The following is a 15,383-nucleotide window of genomic DNA, read 5'->3' as shown; positions in this document are numbered from 1 at the left end:
TCATATGGAAGTCCACAGAAAAGTCAACCCCCAAATCCCCAGTTAAGGGCCTGGATTAACTGTCTGCAAAAGTTTAAATAAGCCAGAAACCAGAAAGTGCATTAACCTTCGAAGTCTCAGGGTTGCTCATTCTCATCACCCCTTTCAGAATAATAAAAATCATTTCAATTAGAGGGGGACTTGTGGTATCCTTTTATTGTTCTCACCCTATAAAGAAATAGGTACTGCAGAAGCCTATCCTAAGGGATGAGGGTGGGGTTAAATATTCAGCAAACATTTACTGAGTTACGATAATGTGGTTCTTTGATAGAAACTGCAATAGGAACAGAAGAGATTGTAGCTGCCTTCAATGAATACTCACACATCTAAATCCTTCAGTCCTAAATAATTATCATCTTATGTCTTACTGTAAATAAACCAGGTTTAGCTGAGAAGAAACCCTAGGATGAAACCAAATTATAAAACAGGGAATCATAACCTTTCCTTTAAAACCCCCTCTCCAGTCTTAGTTCTGTGTATCTCAAGTGCTCATTTTATTTTCAAAAGATCTTATTTTTAATTAACCTCTATACCCAAGAAGGGGCTCACGCACACAACCCTGAGATCAAGAGTCACATGCTCTCCTGACTGAACCACTCAGGTGCCCAAAAAGCTCATCTTTTAAAAAGACTCATGCACTCCAAAATTGAAGGTGTTTCCTCATGAGTATCTACAGTTGTGGAAAACTAGTCTATACCACCAGAATATCCCACCACAGTTCTTTAGTTAATTGGAATTAAAATGTAGCTCACATTCCTTCCCTTTTCACTCCAACCCCCACTCTGACTATAATCTTTAGGGTCCTGTCACATAGGTAGTGTTTTCCCCACAAGATATCCAAAACCAGGAACAGTGAAGTACGGGCAAAGCTCCCTCAGGCATACTTAGAAATAGCTTCAACAACATCTCACAGACAAGAAAACCATTTCTGTCATTAAAAAACTTTTATTTTTATTTTTTTGTTTTTTACAAAGAATACCCCCAACTGGGGTGAAAATATATCTGGTTAAGTACAAAATATAGTTTTTATCATACAAAAAGATAAACAATTAAAAAAACAAAAAAATGAAACCACCTTCAGCCCACATACTTTCTCAGTAAAGGATGGAGCTCAGTGCTCTGACACAGGACAGTGAACAAAGTGCTAAGGCTAAGGGTGACTGACCAAGTGCCAGGGGCTGCAGTGAGAGAGGACTGTTGATATCCCTGCCTCCTAACACTGGGCAGAAAGGGAGCCCTGGGGGTTTTGGTGAAGACCTGCCCTCTTGTTTCTCATGGCAATGTCTGGAAGCTCTGATCACAGTATCAGGGGCATCTTGATCTAGAGTTCCTTCTCAAGTGTGGAGAAGTCACAGTGGCTAAGGCTGATAGCAGCAACCCTTCTCACAGAATTATTAGAGTGTCAGAATGACAGAATTCTGTACACTGGGACAAAGTCTCAAAAGTGAGGAATAACATGATATATATATTGTCACTGTGCTTACCCCTAGAAACATAGTAGACCAGTTTTAGCTTACATCTGATATAAGGGGGAACAAAAAAAAGAAACACCCAAAATTTGACAGGAACTAAAGTGCTAAAAATTATCACCTCAGAATCCATTCCAAGGAGTCACATAAGAAAAACACATTCTCCTGCATGAAAACATTTGCCAACAGGAGAACACAGTGCAATAGGCTCTAAAAATGGCTTTTAAGACCTTTGGTGGGGCATAGTTACAACTGCTTTAAGCCAGATTGAAGTACATTCTAAGCCTTCATTCTAAGACAACCTTAGAGCCTTTTCTCTTTAATTCACATGGGAAGTTCTCTCCTAAGTTCAAACCAAATCAGCTCTGGAAGGTTTATGCTTTGTTTTTTCTCTCTATAAGTGTAAAAACAAAGGGCAACACCTATTTTAAGAACCTTCTTGTCCCAAACTTTTGGCCATGATATTTTCCTTTTTGTTTTCCTCATTTGCTAAATTGGCTCTGCTCCACATAACACAAAAGTTCAAGATACATAATCCTCTCCAAAAAACCTGGGGAAGACCATGTCAGGAGGCCATTTCTGCCCCTTCTTCAAAAACTACTAAAATGCCTCAGTTTTTAAGATCTGAGAAAACGGGATGGGCCCGAGTTTTTCTAGTGTGTTTTTAAACCCATCCAGCAAACACTCCCATATCACAACATCTCACTGCCTGAGGACGTGTGCGCACCATTTAAGGCCCAGGAGATTGCCTGCTGATCACCTCCTACGTTGTGGAATCAGAGGCTGGGGTGGACCCATACCCCACTGTAGAGACTCTTGAGTCTCTGAAAAATTAAGAGTCCAAAAGAGAGGTGAAAGAAACAAGTTAAGTACAGCTGCTTCTTTTCTTCCACATGTTCACTGCACATTGTTGTTGAGAATGCAGGGATCCACCTGGGGGAGGCAGGGCGAGAAAAAAAAGAAACGACCATTTTAGTTTGGGTAAGAACGAAAAGAACCACCCAGTTTAGCAATCTCTCCCACTCAACTTCCTATAGAAGGCTTAGGACAAATGCAGCGGTAAAATGACAATTCTCACCTCAGTATAAGTAGGTGGTGGCATGAACTTGAACTCGGGAGCATACATAAAAATAGGGCTGTCTTGGGAACCATCTGTGTCATCTAGCAGAGGAGTGGTGGGGCTCTCCAATCGGTGATCTTCAGGAATGATATCCATATAGCAAGGAGGAGCTGGAAAAAACATAGGCATAAGAAATCTGCCCATGAAATACCTGACCATCACAATTTCACAAACCCAAGCAGGCCAAAGAAGAAAAGACATTAGGTCTGGCTCACCTTCTGGAGTATCAGGGATGTTGAGATCTACCCAACTCATTTCAGAGCTGGTCCGACTGGCCATGCTGGATGTCCGGCTGCTCAGACCTGACCTGCTACCAATTACCAGGGGCAGATCAAGGATGACCTTCTTGGAGCCAGGGACACTAACATAGATCTACAAAGGAAAATGGTAGTTCATTAGACTAGAGGTCAGGAGAAACCACTGCTATTTTGAAAGATGAACAATTTCTCTGACTCCACCCACTCACCAGTAAGGAGTATTCAACTCGAAGGATGTTGCAGCCCAGGATAGAAGGCCTGATCTTCTGCACCCGAAGACTCTTGCCACGCCATGATGCACAGGTTCCTGAGATGATATGATTGCCTCTGACTGATGACAACTTCTGCGTCAGCACCTTGGTTTGGCCATTTGCAAGGTAAGTGTGGCGGGCTACTATGGCAGCTTTGGGAACCACGATTCGGGAAGATGTATTCTCGAAGTCAGCATGAATAGAAATCTCATCACCTAATATTGAGAAAGATGAAAACTTATTAGCTGATGCTTAGTACAATTAATGGCTTTTATTCCATTCTCTATCCCCTGCTCTCATTCCCAAAACCACAGTTTCAGTTTCATTAGTCTACCATTTTAAATTCAAGGTTTTTACCTTCACAGAATCCTTTTCTGTCAATTCGGGCAGAGACAGACACTTGTCCATCCGGAATGAACATGCAGGAAACTTTCTTCTCCTTTTTAGCAGACACAGGGGCCTATATTCAAGAGGAGTAAAATAAGGCCTTTTGAGAATTTCTAGAGATCCTTCTCCGCTTCTTTTTCCTTTCCACTCCTTACTGAGAATAGGCAACTTTCTCTCCCACCCCTGAGGTGTTTCAATCTGATGCCCAAGACTCTTGACTTATCATCCCTAAAACCCAAAGAAGAGAATTTTAAAATGAATCTCACCATTAAATCAGGAGTATTGACATCTACTAAATCCATCACTTCGAAGATTTTCTTTGTCTCTTGAGTTGGCTGGCTGGGGCGATCAAGAAAAGCCTTCACCCAGTAGTTTACACACCCATATTTTCCTTTGAAGGATGTTCCCAAAGGCCTGTGTCAAGAAAAAAGAAGCGATTAATCCAAAAGTCCTCTCCACCAACAGTAAATCATCAAAGGTGGGGACAATTTTGAGGCATTAAAAAAGTCCAAAGATGTATTTAGCAGATACCTACCCCTGAGGAAGCTCAAAGCCGAACTTGTACTCATATTTGTTTCCCGGTCTCATGATCACCATCTCATTCTCACCTAAGAATAAGAAAAAAAGAGTAGCCCATCAGGTTTCCTGTTACACTTAAAATGCATCCGTGTGATAAGGAATTCTTGGGCAGCATGCAAGCCTATTGTAGCTCCCCCATTTTCACCCCTTATATTCTTAAAAAGAAAGATTCTGATGCATTGTGTTGGACAAAAAGTTACAAAGCCCTGCAATGATGAAAGGCTCAACCAGGACAGAAAGCTACCATCCCCTCAAACAGAAAATAAGAATTAACTTCTTCTTTTCAGGAAACCTTTTAACAGCTTAAGGCAACATCCCTCAGGATCACCTTCAGAACACAACACTAAGAAATTCTAGAAACCACCCCTTTTGAGGACAGAGTCTGCAAGTTAAAACTAAAAAAGGAAGCAACACGAAATTCAAGCTGCTCAACCTGAGCAACTTCGAATATTTAGCATAAGCTCCAATCATTCGTTTCAACTGCCCTCTGGAATGTGCTTTCAGCCGGCCACTCACCTGTTGGCTGGTCTTCCAGGAGGAGGGTGTCTTCGTAGCGCAGGTACTCAGAAGTCTGCTTGCACTGCTGGGATCCCTGCATCCACAGGACTTTGGCGACTCCGCATGCCAGGATCCTGACAGCTTTAACTCGAGTGACTTCGCACACCTCCACTATCACCCGGCCAGCCACTTTCTCCCCACTGCCGTACACCTTTTCAGGGTCGTTAAAGACCACCTCAAAAGATTTGATCTTCTTGAACATCACCATGATTGGGCTGGTTTGCCTTAACAATTATAAGCAGGGGAGGAAAAAAAATCCCAAATTTCCAAATCCACAAACCCCTCTGGAATAAATTATTTCACTCTTCAACTCTCCACTAAGCTTTCAAAACGATGTCAGAAAAACGTAAGCTGTAGATTATGCCAAGGGAGCTCCAGGAAAAAAAAATCAGCTTTCCTTTCTATCCTCCAAACAGCTGGAGGATCGCTCTGGATCTTGGCGGGTCAGTTCACGCGTCTGGGTCAGAGAAGAGAAAAGGCTTCTTGCAAGTAGGAGCCGGAAACTGCTTTATATAGTAGCGCAGGCGAGCAGGGCCACGCGAGCGCCGGTCCGGAGGCTCGTGCTGCCCTCGTGCACAGCCCCCCCATTGGCTGCCCGGTCCTTGTTTACCAGGAGCCCAACCAATCAGCGAAGTCGCAGCGGCGCGTGGACACGGTGTGCTCCTGGCGGGGAAAATGGTTGTTGTGCACCACCGCGTCGCAGGGAGGAGGGGGCCAAGGGGCTGCGCAGTGGCTTCCCTCCGGCCCGGAGGAAGCGGGGGGCCTCGCTGACCCTAAGATTTATCGCGGGTTAGTGGCGTCGGAGGGCGGGTGCAGATGCTTCTGGACTGGGAGCAGGGTTTGAGGCAGAAAGAAAATGTGTTTAGGTGGGTATTTCGCGCCTAGCCTTAGCCAGCGCAATTAATTTACAGGCGACCGTTTATTGCCGGCTTGCAAGTCGCAAGTCCTGTGAAAAATAATCCCATAACTCCAAGAATACTTCAGAAATGGGGCGGAGGCCAGGGAGCTCTGGCGTTACTGTTCAGGAGGATCCCTTTTGTCCTTCTGCCCCGCGTCTTTGTCCAACCCCCAAACTACTGTGAAAGAAAGGAGAACTTGTGACAGATTGTAAACCTCTCTTCAGTCCTCAGTGGACAGTGAGTATGGGGGGGGGGGACGTGCTGTTCAGCCTTCTCTCCCCCTTTCTAGTCCGTCAGAGCTCGGGGCCGCGAGCCTGTGCTGTTCTCACCCCCTGTACCCTCTATTCTGTTTTCTCTCTTCTCTGGAACGGAAATAGGGCGTGTTCACATCCTGTTGCTTATCCACTCATCTCTTCAGTTTCTACCTGCAAAGTTGGGGAACACTTTGTTATGTTCCCCCAGTTACCTATTACTCTTCAGTAAGGTGTGTACTTTGGGCTCTGTTCTCTCCCTCCCTCCGTGCTTCTTCAGGAAAGGAAAGAAAAGGAGAAGAGATGCTTCACTCTTTCCATTTTGCTTCTGAGTTGTTTGTGCTCTTTCTCGTCCTCATCACCTCTGCGACCCACTAAATCAAAGGCACATCCCTAAATCTGTTGCCAGTACTCCTCACAGCCTAGTTAAAAGTTCTCTTGTTTATAACCAATATGTCAGTGGAGAGATGGCTGTATTCCTGTTTGAAGGAAGAGCTTCCCTATCTTTTAAAAGTGTTTTTCTAAGCCCGTTAGAAATCCCGGTGAAGAAAGAAGACAGAAGGGTCACTACGACACTATAAGTTTAAGCTAAAAGATACCCTGACTCCTCACTCTGCTGTTATTTGGCTGTGAGGATTTCCCCCAACCTAGCCATAAGATACCTTAAGGAGCTATCTCATGAGAAATTATTCATAAATGCAATAAGAAAAACTTGCAGAGGGGCGCCTGGGTGGCTCAGTGGGTTAAGCAGCTGCCTTCGGCTCAGGTCATGATCTCAGGGTCCTGGGATCGAGTCCCGCATCAGGCTCTCTGCTCGGCAGGGAGCCTGCTTCCCTCTCTCTCTCTCTGCCTGCCTCTCTGTCTACTTGTGATCTCTCTCTGTCAAATAAATAAGTAAAATCTTTAAAAAAAAAAAAAAAAAGGAAAGAAAAACTTGCAGAGATACAGGGATTTCCACCCCTCCCCCACCTTGTCTTTGAATCCTGGGCCTCTCCTATTTCTGTATTGAGGTATCAGGAGATTTTCATCCCTATCTCTCTCTCTCTCTCTCTCTCTCTCTTTTGTGTGTGTGTGTGTGTGTGTGCTGGAAAGAGGAAGACAGTGTTTCCAGGATTGAGATGAGGAAGTAAATAAGAAGCATTAAGATATACGACAATCTTATTCTCAGCAAAAAGGCGGCTATCCATTGCTATTAAGAATCCTTCTTCCTTCCTCATACACCATAACTGAGTTGACACCCTAAGGCTAACAAGTCAGAACTCAGCCCCACTATTAAGCAAGCTTAAGACTCAGACATCAAAACTCTGTTGGAAAACACACCCACTATCAACCCCCAGGAACAAAAAGGGGAACATGTTGATCCTTAGGGTGTGTGAGTTTGAGGTGGCACCCTGTTTTAGAAACTTAGTCAACAAGGCTTGAGTTGTTTTTTAGTGGGTCAGCAATATTGATCGAATTATCAGGAGCAGGCAGGGTAGGACTCTCGCCAAAGTAATTTTAAAAATTCAGAACTGTGGCTTTGGGGAGAACTTCCTTTTTTTTTTTTCTTCTTTTTTTTGAGATTTTATTTATTTGAGAGAGCAAGGGAGAGAAAGAGCATGAGTAGGGAGGAGAGAGAGGGGGAGCAGCAGATGCCCCACTGATCAGGGAGCCTGATGCAGGAATCAATCCTAGGACCCTAGGATCATGACCTGAGCCGCAGGCAGACTGAGCCACCCAGGCACCCCGAGAACTTTCATTTTGATGGGTATGAAAGTGGACATGAATACAAAACAGCAAAATGTTCACAAAGAAATAAATGAATCCGGGGTGCCTGGCTGGCTGCATTGGTGGAGCACGCAAATCTTTATCTCTGGGTTGTTAAGTTCGAGCCCCACATTGGGTGTAGAGATTACATTTAAAAAAAAAAAAAAAAAAAGATATTAGTCAATATTGTTAAACAGTGTGTGATATGTAGCTACATAGTTTTTGAGAGGAAAGAAGGAGAGGTGAATAGAAATAGATCAGGATGGTAGTGATTCTGGACATCTTAGAGAAAAAGAGAATGCTGATATTTATTTGGGCACTTATATGAAGGGCCAAATATTTTCAGCTTTTTAAAATCAAGCAATTCTCTCTTGCAATAAATTCCTCTCTGGGCTCAGGGTTTTTTTCTTTCCCACTTTGCAGAACTCAGTACAGACCACTTGTTTGCTCTGTGCTATGTCTGGATTCCCTTAAATGCCAAAAAACTATTTAGCTTTGGCAGTAAGCAGCTGCTTACCAGGCCCCTGGCCAAGGCATGTTCTGAAATGAAGCCCTCTTGGACAGAGTTGTTTACGACCTTTCACCTTATAACCTGGTATTGAGATAAATATTTGCTCCCTGATTCTTCTTTTTCGGTTCCTGAATCAAAGGAAGAAAAAATCGTGTAAGTTCCTGTCCTGAGAACAGGGTACAAACACTTGTGGAATGCCGGGGCTGGGGGTGGGAGGGGTCCAGGAGGGACAGCCTAGTCAGGTTAAGTCAAGGAGTTTTCAAGTGAGATCGCCTTTACCTGTGCCTTCCCCACCCTCTTCAATCTCTGTGCCAATAAAAATCAAAAGGTGATAGTTCGTTTTACTGGAGTTGGTTAAGTAAAGCCAAAGCTTTCAGGGAGAGAAATGCCCTCACTACCCTGTTACCAGTCAGAGTCAGAGCTGATTGTGTTTCTTTCCTTAGCTTCTGGTCTGATAAACAAATTAACCCCTTTGTCACCTCCACTCTGTGAACTTCCCTTTACTCTAACCTATCAGCTTTTCCCATTTTCCCCCTAGACAATGTTAGCTTAGAGGCAACTAAAAGTAGAAAGAAGTATGGAATTCCAGACTGCTCAACTGTGTGTATGCCTCCGAGTCATTAATAATATTCAAAGTGACTTTTTTGTCATTTATTGAGCACCTATAATGGACAAAGTCCTTAATATAATTATTTCAATAACATTTTATTTATAAATGAATCTGTCATCTGTATGTTCCAGAAAGGATTTAAGGTAGATTATTTCATTGAATTCTCACAATAACCCTGTGACTCAGGGTTAAGTCAGGCTCAGAGGATTAAGTAATTTGCCTGAGGTCATAGATTTTGTTAATAGAGCAAGATCTTGAACCCAAGTTTGTCTGGACTGAAGTATGAAGTCTTTCTAATGTGTTGTCCTGTCTCTCAGTGTTTTAACACATTGTATCTTATTTGATCCTTGCTATAAAGGATAAGGATTCAGGGCAAGACTCACAAAATTTTAGAGTCAAAGCAAACTCTACCAGTCTTCAAACAACAACCACCACCACCCCACAAAAGAGACACACATACACACAACCTACCCCTAGGACATACAGCTGGTAACCAGTGGGGCCATTCTCCAAATCCAGGACCCTTAACACTTAATATAAAGCTCTTGTCTCTAGGATGCTTTGCAAGCATTCTTGTTTTTTTAATTTAGGTTTAATTATTAAAAACACCTTATCTGGAAGCCCACACTTCGTGTTTATTGGAGTCTGTTTTTCTATCATGTGGAGGAAAGAATGGACATCTAGGAGTTGCCCAACTTCAGGGAGAGATGGGGAGAGAAGGTAAATTAATTTGTTCAGAACTACTGTAGACTCATTTAGATACTTCTTAAAATTGCCTTATTATATAAGAAATGTAGTTCCCTTCTCATGCTATTACTCCTCTGTTTTCTTTCCTGTACTATTATATTTCTTAAGAGAATAACTTATACAGGCTTTCTGCATTGACTAAATTTGTCTCTTTGTAGTCTGGCTTCTGCTACCACTGAAATGGTTTTCTTCAAGGTTTCCAGAGGAAACCAGAATGCTTTTTTGGCCTTATTCCCTTTGGCTTCTATATAGTTTGAAATTGACATCTTTTTAAAATGTAGACATTCATCTTGAGTTTTGGACTTTCTTCTTTTCTGGCAATTTTTTATTTCTCTGCTCCCAAAAGCTTTTCTCGAGGACTTGTCCTTGGCCCTCTCCTTTTCTTCCTTTAAGCTTTGCTCTTCAGTTTGCCCATTTGTACATCACTTATGTAAAATTTTTACTATATCTTTAGCCTGTTTCCAAAGCTTCAGCTAGCATAGCAAATTCAACTTGTCCAGTATAGAATTCATAATCTTCCCCCTGTGTTCAAACTCAGTTCTTCCCTTTGTTTCTTTTAATGGAACCATTATACATCCCCCAATTATCAAGGCTTAAAATCCAGGAACTGCTTTTGATTCCATCCTATCTATATGACATTCCCCACATCCAATCAATTGCCAAATTCTGTGGAGGCCATCTTTCTAGGGTTTCTAGAATTTACCTCTTATTTATTATTCCACTGCCAGCACTCTGATTCATGTCCTTGTTCCTTTTGCCTAGATTATTTTAATACCTTGTAACTGACCTTTCTGCTATAATCAATAGACCATAATCAGATAAATCTAACAAAATTGAACTCCTGTCTGTTCCTGTGATGCTCCAAAACCCATTGATTACTAAATCAAATCCAAATGCTTCAACCTAGCCTTTAAAGTCTTCACAAATTGGCCTTAACCAAACTTTCCAGTCCCGTTTGCCTCTACTTCCTCATCTATGTACCCTATACCTCAGCCAAACCTGAGTACTCAGTGTTCCCCAAATACATCCTTCTCTGCCTTTACGTCTTTGGTTATGCTTTTCTCTTTACCTGGAATGCCTAACCTTCCTCCCCCATCTCTGCATTTTGAAATCCTACCCACTCTTTTGTTGACAGCCAAATGACTTTCCTCTATGAAACCTTTCTTGATTCCCAGGCCTCTCATCTTTCACCTTGACATCAAGTAGAATTTCACTCTTTTAAATGCTCCGTGACACAAATGTTACTTATATTTCTTATATTTCTTCTTTTCTCTCCTGGACAATGAATTCCTAGAGAGTCTTTTTTTTTTTTTTTTTTAATCTTTGTATTCTTTATAGCATCTTGCAGAGTACATTTCATAGGTTAAATATATTATTAAATATAAATTGAATTGGTAGGTTGGGGTGTGTCTATAGAATAGGATATGCCACTAATCAGAACCTAGTATTGTTTCTTACCAGTATAAGACTTTAAATTTCAACCTCACTTCCTTCTGCTGTACTAGAACATATGCAACCAGTCCTTTCCTCAAAGCCTATGGCCCAGTCGTGTATCAGAGCAAGGGTGGTAAGTCAGTGAGAGGCGATTATTTGTTTTTCTGAGGGGAAAATTGGACTATGTTGATATTTATAAACATGAGAGATTTGGGACATTGTGTGCTTAGCCCAACTTCCTCTTTTCTGAGAATTTTTTTCTTACACAATTCAGTAATCCATTTGCTCAGCCCTGCCACCTAGTGGGTGGACTAATGTATTGTCAAGATCCTTAGTCCAAGAATTGTCTCAAATGCATGGAAGATTTTCTGAGACCTGAAACCCTGAGTGACAAAGATGATTCTTTGATTGTGAGAAGAGGGAGCAGAGAAAAGAATATGGTATTCATGCCTGAGAGGAAGAAACTATATATTAAGCCAGTTTTCTATTTTTTACCCAGACTAATATTTAACAATACGTTCTTTGTTAATAGCATTTTATAGTGTATATAGAGCTATTTATACATGTGCATTATTAAGCAATTCCATTAACATTTGATTCTAACTAAATAGGCAGGTAGATATTTTGCAGAAGAGAATATTGTGATTCAGAGAGTTCAACTGACTTGCCTAAGGTCACACATCTAGGATAAAATTCATCTGACTTATGGCTGAAAATCTAAGTAGTCCATATCTGCTCCTTAAACAAAGAAAATTAATCTCCTTTGTAAAGATGGATTTCTACTAGCATATTTAATTGCCACCTTCTTTGTATTCCTACAGTATGTTGGACATACTTTTAAATATTATGAATATTGATCATTTATCTTATAATTATCTGTGCTTCTTCCCACCTAAACCAAGTTCCCTGAAGGTAAGAACCGTGTTTGTCTTATGGCCTGGCATAATTTAGGTGATTCAAAAATTCTAAAGAAGGGTCAAAATCAATCAGTAGGATTATTTTAGCCTGATCAGCTAATGTGTAGATAGATAGCCCCTCCCATGACTCGTCCTTCTTGTTCTTGTCTGTTCTCCATCACTACATCTCGAGGCTGTAGGCTTGTCTGTGGTAGGTGCAGGGCTGTATTCTCCACACAGAGAATACCACAGCAGAATATTTTCTGTTTTTGATGCTATAGTTTTAACAAAGGGACTTTCAATTCTTGGCCAGGGTGAGGTGGGCTGGGAGGGCAGGATGAAGAAGCTGACTGATTTTTAAAAATCTGACCACTCATTTCTCAGAGGTAGGAGTTGGAGAAAAGTGCTGTATCAAAGACTGATTACATAAAGATGTGGTATATGCATACAATGGAATGTTACTCAGCATTAAAGAAATGAGATCTTGCCATCAGTGACAACATGGATGGACCTACAGAGTATTATGTTAAGTGAAATAAGTCAGAGAAAGATAGATACCATATGATTCCACTTATATGTGGAATCTAAAAACAAAATGAATGAACAAACAAAAAGAAATGGACCCTTAAATACAGAGAACAAACTGATGGTTACCAGAGGGGAGGGGATGAGGGTGGGCAAAATGCGTGAGGTGGAGTGGGAGGTACAGCCTTCCAGTTACAGAATGAGTAAGTCATGGGGATGAAAAGTACAGCCTAAGGAATATAGTAAATGATATTATAATAGTGTTGTATGGTGACAGATGGTGACTACCCTTGTGGTGAGCATAGCACTAAACTGTAAACTTGTCTAATCACTATGTTGTACACCTGAAACTAATGTAACATTGTGTCAACTATATAGTTTTATATATATATATAATATATATAACATATATAATATATATATATATAATATAGGTTCTTTTATATTTGGTTCTTTGAACCAAGAGCAGATAATGATTCCAAAATCATTAGCCCTGTAGTGAAGGCAAATTCCAGTTATCCTGCCTGATTTCTCTTTCACTTTCTGAAAGCCCACCTTCCATTCACACGCAAGTTTTATCTCAGGAAACATATGTAATATATTTCTTCCTGTTGGGAAGGATGATGAATAATTTGGTTTGGGAGTAGGCAGAAAAATTGAGGAAGGCCTTTTATTTTCTAATGCTTTGCCTTCTCTCCTTTCCTTTATGCTGGAGCAGTTTCCTGGCACTGATTTTGGGAACCATAATTACTGCAGCACGGAAATTATCTCTATTTCCTTGAGAAGAAGTGTGGGGAGGAATTTGCCATAAAGCACACAAAGTGGGTGAAGTGGGTTGGGAGGTGTTGGGTAGACCTAAGAAGTGTGTGAGGTGGCCACAAATTTGATAATTAAGGGGAAAAGCTCAGGACTGGCCAAAGTGGGAATGTCTTCCCTTTTAAAAAAATCAAAATAATGTTACTTAAAATCACATATTTAGGGCTTACACAAAAAACACCAGTTATAATGCCCTCCTACTGAGACATTCATTAGAGTCTCTTCCAATTCAGTTAGCTTTTTTATCTGGCATTCACTTCCTATTTCTAGGTGAAATGTTTCTCCTTGACTTCTTAATTTAGAAATAGTAGACATAGATTTTACTTTTTTGTTATAGTAATTGAAATGTCAGCTTTCACATCATGTTGTATATCTGCCTTCTCTTTCCTTTTACCTCATTCTCCTAATAGTTATAGCACAGTTTGGACTGTATCAATAGTTAGTGTTTACATTAATGTCGCTGTGTAAATAATATCCACTGTGGAGCCAAGTAATATATTTTCATTGTTTCATGTCTTGAACAACCCTTTGTTTGTTGTGAGGTTATATGTAATAATTTATTTAAACAATTTAACTGTGCCACTACCTCCAATTTATTCCTGAAATGCCTATTCCATCAAATATTTATTAGAATTTTCTCTCAAATGACCAACATACCTAATAATCTAAGAAATCACATTTCCTTTTCTGGGAGACTCGCCCCAGCCCCAGCGAGTAATTCTTTTTAGTCACCATCGCCATCTGCTGACCATTGGTGGAATTGAAACACAGAATTATGAGGTGCAGGGCTGATGTTTTTAAGCCAGAAAATGTGCTTTCTATGGTATTTGACCTTTGGAATGACAATCTGGAGGAAGGAATATGTCCCTGTGATAGGAGTAGAAAAGAGAATATAAAATCATGAAATACTCCCTCTCCCTTGCCCCGTCATCCTCTTCTTTTCTGTGTTTTCCTAGAAGAACAAGTCTGTTCTTATATATCATACCTTATGATGCTGTGGTCATTCTAAGCCTTTGTCAGATCCACCAAAGGAAAAGGGAAAGATGGGTTACCTGTTTGTTTTTTAATTTTAGCTTTATTGGGTATACTTGATGTAAGGTGAACTACACATATTTAAAGTGTATAATTTCATGGGTTCAGGGGTGCCTGGGAGACTGATGGTTAGGTGTCTGCCTTCAGATCTGGTCATGATCCCAGGGTCCTGGGATGGAGCAGGTCCCCCAGGGGGGACTCTGCATCATCTTCTCCCTCTGCCTGCTGCTCTGCCTGCCTGTGCTCGCTCTTTCTTTCTCTCTCTCATTCTCTGTCAAATAAATAAATAAAATCTTAAACAAAATAAAGTATATAATTTCATGGGTTCTAACATATGTATACCCATGAAATTGCTGCCACAATCAAGTTAATGAACATGTTACTTCCCATATTTCCTCCTGCCCCTTTGTAAGCCATCCCTCCCTCCTTTCACCCATTCCTAAGCAACCATTGATCTCCTTTCTGTCCCTATATATTAGTTTACATTTTCTAAAACTTTATAAAAATGGAAACAACCAATATATACTCTTTTTTGTTGTAGTTTGGCTCCTTTTGTTTGCATAATTATTTTGAGATTCATCAATTACTTTGAGATTCATCATGTTATGTGCATTTGTAGTTTATTTCATTTTATTGCTGTCTGATATTCTATTGTCTATGGATTTGTCACAACTGGTAAATTGTGATAAAATTTATCTCAAATGACCAACATACTAATAATCTAAGAAATCAGATTTCATCTGTTGGTGGATATTTGGGTTGTTTCCAATTTTTTTGGTTATTTCAGAGAAAACTATAATGAACGTTTGTGCATATGTCTTTGTGCTGACACACATTATCATTTCCCTTGGGTCACTAATTAGAAGTGGGATGTTTAGATCATATGGTAGGTATATGCTTAATTTTAATTTAGGGAAACTGCCAAACCATTTGTACAAACTAGTTGTAGCATTTTACATTTCCACCGGTAGGTTGTGAGAGCTCCACTTCTTCCAACACTTGATATGGTCAGTCTTTTTAATGTTAGCCATTGTAGTGGTTGTGTAGTGTTTTCTCATTGTGACTAATTTGGTTTGCATTTCCCTAATGACTAATAATGTTGACCATCTTTTCATGCGTTTATTTTGAGCTACCCATTTTTTTTAAAGATTTTATTTTACTCATTTATTTGACAGACAGAGATCACAAGTAGGCAGAGAGGCAGGCAGAGAGAGAGGAAGGGAAGCAGGCTCCCTGCTGAGCAGAGAGCCCAATGT

General features: G+C 40.7%; 1 protein-coding gene across 1 annotated transcript; it reads right to left on the bottom strand.

Moving 5' to 3' along the window:
- Positions 1-970: 970 nt before the first annotated feature.
- On the bottom strand, positions 971-5,141 carry LOC111161974 (thioredoxin interacting protein). Its single transcript, XM_022526075.1, has 8 exons — positions 4,619-5,141; positions 4,059-4,131; positions 3,790-3,937; positions 3,494-3,596; positions 3,095-3,351; positions 2,844-3,000; positions 2,587-2,738; positions 971-2,441 (listed from the first exon to the last, which is right to left on the bottom strand). The coding sequence occupies exons 1-8, from the start codon at positions 4,866-4,868 to the stop codon at positions 2,406-2,408; spliced, it is 1,176 nt and encodes a 391-aa protein (XP_022381783.1). The 5' UTR covers positions 4,869-5,141; the 3' UTR covers positions 971-2,405.
- Between the last annotated feature and the right edge of the window lie 10,242 nt (positions 5,142-15,383).

The sequence above is a fragment of the Enhydra lutris genome, unplaced genomic scaffold, assembly GCF_002288905.1.
Source record: "Enhydra lutris kenyoni isolate GAN:26980312 unplaced genomic scaffold, ASM228890v2 scaffoldscaffold88, whole genome shotgun sequence".
In the NCBI taxonomy this organism is placed as follows: domain Eukaryota; kingdom Metazoa; phylum Chordata; class Mammalia; order Carnivora; family Mustelidae; genus Enhydra; species Enhydra lutris.
The sequence above is the reverse complement of the archived record's forward strand: the minus strand, read 5'-3'. Positions and strand labels throughout refer to the sequence as shown.